General features: G+C 38.6%; 1 protein-coding gene across 1 annotated transcript; it reads left to right on the top strand.

Annotated features, from left to right (window-relative positions):
• The first annotated feature begins 1,560 nt into the window (after nucleotides 1-1,560).
• SLN (sarcolipin) lies at nucleotides 1,561-6,333 on the top strand. The gene is made up of 2 exons (XM_006103552.2): nucleotides 1,561-1,635; nucleotides 5,717-6,333. The coding sequence occupies exon 2, from the start codon at nucleotides 5,792-5,794 to the stop codon at nucleotides 5,885-5,887; it is 96 nt and encodes a 31-aa protein (XP_006103614.1). The 5' UTR covers nucleotides 1,561-1,635; nucleotides 5,717-5,791; the 3' UTR covers nucleotides 5,888-6,333.
• The last annotated feature ends 398 nt before the right edge of the window (nucleotides 6,334-6,731 follow it).

Genomic DNA, 6,731 nt, shown 5'->3' with positions numbered 1-6,731 from the left:
TATATCTTTTTAATTGGACAAAAAATAATTTTGAGTGGTTAAAAAAGAGACAGGTGTGGTTTGGCGACTAGGAAAACATTCCCAGCATTTGAAACAACCTGGCAAAGGTTTGGAGGCAAAAGACGGAAATCTGACTACATTCAAGGAGTTTGCCAGATGGCAACAGATAACTGCCCCTGTTCGATTTGGCTCTGATTGTTACATACTATTTGTCACTTCAGCAAGCTATCTGTTTACAAGGCATGTGGCCACAGAATGTTGTTTTAAGATTACTCATCATTGGGCTTATTATGTTGAAATGAAGAAATGGAATGGAAAGTCCTTCAGTAATGTCTCTGGGGAATGAGAATTGTGTTTGTTTATGCCTTTTGGGAATGCATTGTTTTGATTGACCCTAATTGGGAATTCAGAGCGGACATTTGCTCTATTATCTAGAAAGAAAGGATCTGCTGAACAAACACAATTTGGGGGGTCACGTTTTAAAGTGCTTTTTTTGCATTGTCTCCTTACTTTTCATTTATTTATTTATTTATTTATTTATTTATTTATTTATTCATTTATTTATTTAATTGTCTAAAGTTTTACATATGTCTTTGATGTGCTTTTGAGTCGAGTTAAACACTTCAGAGACTCCGTTCACCTCCGGACATCTGGAATGTTGGTTACAAACTGATCTTAACAGTCTAGTTTTAGTCGGTGTTTATATTTGAAAGTTACACAATTCTATTTATTTCCAATCTATATTCTATAACTTACGTGTTTTCACTAGTTTTGGCCAGCTCTCCTTCTACCTCCGATCTATCCAAGTGACTGAGTTTTGCTGTATGAATTTACTGCTGTATTAGTTTACTGACAGTGATATATAGACCATGGCTTCCACAGCTGTTTTAGATGAAACTATATTAATGTGTAAACTTGCAACATACAGCTTAGCTGGAAAGGTACGCGGAGCAGGTGACTGAGGAGATAACTTTCACTGCTTGGACTAAAGTCAGTGTTGAAGGAGCTAAAGATGCCTGTTGAATTTTGGTGTGTGTTTGTGTGCGTGTGTGTGTGTGTATTGTGTGTGTGTGTGTGTGTGTGTGTGTGTGTGTGTGAGTGGTTTGGGGTGTGCATGTGCAAAGCAAGAACTCTTCAGACTTCAAATAGCTAAAGAAATGGGTAGTGAAATGAAGTCCCATTTCACACCCTCACCTGCTGACTATGGGAGGAGCCAAATGCAGTGCTGGTTTGTTGACATTAGTCTATCATCGTGGTTTATGATGTTTTAAAAATGTGTTAAAGATATTCATGAAGATGTAAAAGATAAATTAAAAACCTGCATCAATGGTAACAAACGTCAACTGTAAAGAAAAGATTTTAAGTCCCGGGGGTGTTAATACAAATTGGTATTAGTGGAACAGAGTCTTAGTGGACATATTTCCATGTCCCCCTAAACACAAATAGCCTCAAACCTTTGGAGGTTGTTCCTCTGAGATGTTTCATCAGTGACATCACAGTAATTGCCACCTCCCTGGGACTACTTTAGGCCCTGCCCAGAGTCCAGAAGTCCAGTCGGCCCAGAAGACGAGCAGGTTGGAGCCTGAGTCAGAGAGAGGAGAGAGAGGGGAAGACAGGAGAAGCCTACCACAGCAGGTACGTTCTTGACCCTCTTCGGGAATAGCAGGATTCTTAGGCTTAGCATACGCATATGGTGTGTGTGTGTGTGTGTGTGTGTGTGTGTGTGTGTGTTACAAGTTGCAAATGAGAAAGGCAGAGGAATATTTACATTTCTTAATGAAATAGACAATGCTTATTGTACATGGTATTTCTTAAGCTATAAAGTGAATAGTATTGATTCTTGTTTTCCTTTTTTCACTTCATGATATGCATTTTCGGTTTTTATTTCATCCATATAGCAATCACTTTGGATCATATGGTGTGATCTTGACTCCAGGGAAATTTTAAAACAAAGCCAAGCTCTGGCCAGGGGGGCTCAGTTGGTTGGAGCATTGGCCTGTACCCCGAAAGGTTGCAGGTTCGATTCCTGGTGAGGACACATACCTAGGCTGTGGGTTCAATCCCCAGTCAAGGCCGGTACAGGAGGCAACTGGTTGATGTTTCTCTCTCTCTCTCTCTCTCTCCCCCTTTCTCTCTCTCTAAAATCAACTTTAAAAAGAATAAAAAAAATAAAAGCCAAAATAGTCTTTGCAGCTTAACAGCAGAAAAATGAAGATTGCTGGTCTGAATTTCTGCCTGACCTTGGTATTAATGTGTGTGAAAGTTAAATCAAGTCTTCTCCTTACAATGAGCACGTGTTGATTGAGTTGATTCATTAGAAATTCTCACCTTAACTCTGCGTTTTGTTCATTTAAAATCTACTTAAAAAATCCCAAATATTTAAGACCACCATCAAAGTACAAGAAAGAGTAAGAGGTAATTCACAGCTATTCAAGAAGTATGATGGGTAGCCTTTCAATTCAGAGATGACTGAAAAAAATGTGAAGAGTGCATAAAACATACAGTTTGACAATAATTTTAAGGCAACACCTATACAACTACCACCCAGATTAAGAAACAGATCATTGTCAGTACCCCAAAAGTCTATTCCTGGTCACCTCCCCCTCTTTGCCCCACCATGTGTAATCACAATCTTGATTGTTGAGACCATCTTGTCCATGCTTCGCTTTATATTTTTATCATCTATATGTGCATTCCTAAACAATATGATGAAGTTCCCTGTTTTTGACTTGGGATAAATGGAATCATACTCTATGTTTCTTTTGTAAATTCTTCTTTTGCACAACAATTATATTTATGAGATCTACCCATTTTGTTGAGTATTGTTATAATTCATATATTTTCTTAACTCTGTAGCATTCAGGGATATGAATAGACCACCATTCATCGTCCATTCTACTGTTGATAAACATTTGAGTTGTTTCCAGGGTGGGGATATTGTGAAAATGTTGCTGTGAACATCCTTGTATAACCATCCTGGCTCATATGAGCTCGAGTTTTCTAGACTAAAAGTGAAATCACTGGATAATAGGGAATGAGCATGTACAACTTCAATAAAAAAAAGTCACATTGTTTTCTCAAAGCGGTTGAAAATTTACACTAACTTTGCTTAGTGAGGGCAGTTAATTGCAGTAGTAACTTATTCTTGTAATCACTTCTATAGAAATAATCACAGTTCTAGCAACTACTTCCAATCTGCCAGCTCTACCTCTGCCTCTAACTTACTAAATGTTACTACACAACTCAACCTCTCTCAAAAAGCCAATTTCTTAGCTGTAATCTAAGAGAGAATAATGACAATAACACTTGCCTGAGTTCTGAGAAGGTCACAGAGCTGTTGTGAAGGTCACATACCAAAAGCTGTGGACAACTTTCAATAACATTTTCCCAGAATGTTCTTTTTTTTTTTAACACGTGGAAAATATTTAATTGGCACAGTAATAAAAATTTCCCGGGTATACTATATTTTTTAATTTACTAAATTGTTTAAGGTAAAATAAAATAAATCACTCATGTCCATTTTGATATAGGAAAACTAGCTCTTTCATACACTAGTGGTATATAAACTAGAAAAAAATGTAAGAGGAAAATTTAGCAATAAATATTGGAATCCTTAAAAGTATACATATTTCTTATTTTATTTTTAAATTTTTATTTTTCAATTACAGTTTACATTCAATAGTATTTTGTATTAGTTTCAGGTGTACAGCACAGTGGTTAGACAATCATATACTTTTTTTTTCTTCCCAGAATGTTCTTGTTGGGCCATGCTCCATGATCCTCTTTATTTAAGAGCTTAATCTAAGGCAGATTTGGTGGGACAGTTATTTTGCCCTCCATGAATTGTTTTAATCATTAGAAACAGACTCATATTTTTGCATATCTCTGTATTTCTTCAGAACTTACCCACATGAGTGGGCATTTGGGCCAGGATTTTATTTTATTAATAAATTCATAAGGAAAAGTCTGTCTTTATTCTCATGCCTTTGCCTCCAGGCTCCCTGCTTGGATTCATCACGTTCCTGTTCCCCTCTGCTCTTGTGTACGTTCTTACACATCCTCTCTGCTTTCTCATCCATTTATTATCTTCTGTTTACTTTCTAAAGTATTTGTATAAAGATTTTCATTGGCAATTTACTATGTCCTTCATGTGGAGGGCCAAAAGATGGGTAATAATTAAGAAGAAAATGAAACATAAATCAATCATCACTGGCCATATTTTAACTAAGATTCAACAACCTACTAGTTGGCACCATCTGATTTGAACTTGTGTTTTATACTAACAATGAAATGATATGAAAAATGATCATTCAGCTGGTTTATACCATTAATCATCTGATCCACGAATAATACAACAAATACAGTAATTACAATGAATAATTCAGTCAGATTAGATGGTCAGGCCAAAAACTTGCTAACAATCCTTTCTGCCCCCCTGAACTTCCATCTTTAGCAAATAAAAGAACACTCTTTCCCTTTAAACATTTTCACTCTATGGGAAACTTTTGTCCCAAGTATCTGCAAGATTATCTTTCATCTTTCATTTTACTTGGTGTGCATACACAAATTATCAATCATGCCACACCACTGAAGGTAACATTTTGATGGGCTGCATTGCATATGTTCTCAATGTATGATTTCCTAAGTGCACTATATGCGCAAACCATAAAGATACAGTTCCTGCTCTTTGAAGTGTTTACAATCTAGGTACATCCTAGACCTCACTAAAAATAGCTGGCACAAGCCCTTGTTGAAACAGAAGTAGCCATGAGGTTAACACTTGCTCTTTGGATTGAGTGCCTGTTATGTGAGGAACTTTGGGTTGACTCTGGTAGGTTCTGTGCCCAAAGCAGTGCTTATAAAAGGCAAAGCAGATGTTGAAACTACCTCATACTTTCAACAGGGTTAGATGAAGCCTGAAATCTGAAAAATTACGGTATCCTACTTCTATATGTAATTTAAAGCAAGAAAAATACTAAAACATAACCTTTTTTTCAGTTTTGGTGGCTTTGCTGGCTGGTACTCTAAGTTAGCAAGGCAAGCACACACGTACACATACACATACAAATACAGAAATTGGAGAGAGAAAAATGTAATATTTTTATTTTATCAAAAATATCAAAATCAGAACTATATTGGTCTTTTTTGACATCAGGCAGCAAAGGCAGTCTGTCTGTATGAGTCAGGAGTCTTAGAGAAACAGGACCAATAGGATGTTATTTATATGGCTCATGTGATTGTGGAGGCTGGCAAGTCCGAAATCTGCAGGGTAGGTGGGCAGGCTGGGGACCCAAGGCAGAGTTACAACCAGAGTCCAAAGATAGAGTCTGGAGGCTGGAAATCTGAGATCAAGGTGTTGAAGAGTTGATTTCTTCTGAGGCCTCTCTCATTGGCTTGCAGATAGCCATCTTCTCCCTGCCTCCCCTGGTCTTCCCTCTATGCATGTCTGTGTCCTAATCTCCTCTTCTTATAAAGACATTGGTCATATTGGGTTAGGACTCATCTGAATGACTTAATTTTAAGTTAATTACTTCTTGAAAGACCTGATCTCCAAATACAGCTATACTCTGAGATATTGGGGGTTAGGGCTTGACATGTGAACTTTGGGGAGACACAATGCAGGCCATAGCACCGCCCTCTTTCACAGTGCTTCTATTTCCTTTGAGGAAGGAATGCTCATTGATATTCCCATGCTTTCTCTGTTACTTTCTGTTAGGGGGTGAGGACCAGCAGGAGGTCTTTGGTGTGTCTGAAGAAGTCTGCCTTCGGTTCTCACTGAGCCACTCTGAGAATGGATCTGTCTGCCCGGGAGCTGTGTCTCAACTTCACTGTGGTCCTGGTCACGGTTATCCTTATGTGGCTCCTGGTGAGGTCCTATCAGTCCTGAGACGGCATGCCACTCTCCAGGGATTGACTGCAACGCTCCAGAGCTGCCTGCTGTATGTCCTGAGATCCCACTGCTGTAATGGGATGCCTTTCCTGGCACCCTAAGGCACTTCTGACCTGCACACACCACCTCTGAAGCGCCTCCCGTGTTAGGATCAATTGTGTGTTCTCTAAAGATGCTGCTCTCGAGGGCTGCCAAGAGGTTGCCAGTCAACATTAGATTTATTCCCCAACGCTTATGGCAAACGTGTTAGCTAAGCCACAAGGTTAAAAGGAAACTGGATTCATGATGATGTAGAATTATAAAAAGCCCCTAACCTGTCTCACCACACATCCCTCCAACCCACACTGTCTGCAACCAAACTTTAAATCACCCCGCCAGAAGAAAGAAATGTTAGAGGAAGTCTTTGTCAGCCCCTGTCACAGCTATCGTGTGAATAAAGTTAAGTCAACCACAGAAATGACTTTCAGAATTTATTTTGGCTTCTATTTGTGATACTGCATTTGACCCTTGGCTGGGATTGAAGTGACAAATGTTATAGTATTTCTAGCATTTGAGCTAAGCCAAGATGCTCCAACTGTGGAGGATTTGAAACCAAGTCAATTAAGGGTGTCACATTTCAAATAATTCCACTGGCTCGGTGCTCCTCAAACGTTCCTTCTAAACTAGTCCCAAGGGCAGGCGGAGAATAAATCCATTGCAGTAGGAGGCTGGGGGCATCGCCTGAAGTGTCCACTAAAAGCACACAGTTTCTTTGAAGTCTTATTTGTTATCTTTACAATTCCCAAGAAATGTATATTTCATCCTATAATATCTCCCTGTTTGCTTCAATATAAATATTTCA

This window comes from Myotis lucifugus, unplaced genomic scaffold (genome assembly GCF_000147115.1).
Source record: "Myotis lucifugus unplaced genomic scaffold, Myoluc2.0 scaffold_491, whole genome shotgun sequence".
Taxonomy (NCBI): domain Eukaryota; kingdom Metazoa; phylum Chordata; class Mammalia; order Chiroptera; family Vespertilionidae; genus Myotis; species Myotis lucifugus.
Note: the sequence above shows the minus strand (reverse complement) of the source record. Positions and strands in the feature narration are given on the sequence as shown.

Excerpts from the sequence above, each read along its gene's own strand:
- SLN (XM_006103552.2), top strand. The coding sequence starts at position 5,792 with ATGGATCTGTCTGCCCGGGAGCTGTGTCTCAACTTCACTGTGGTCCTG.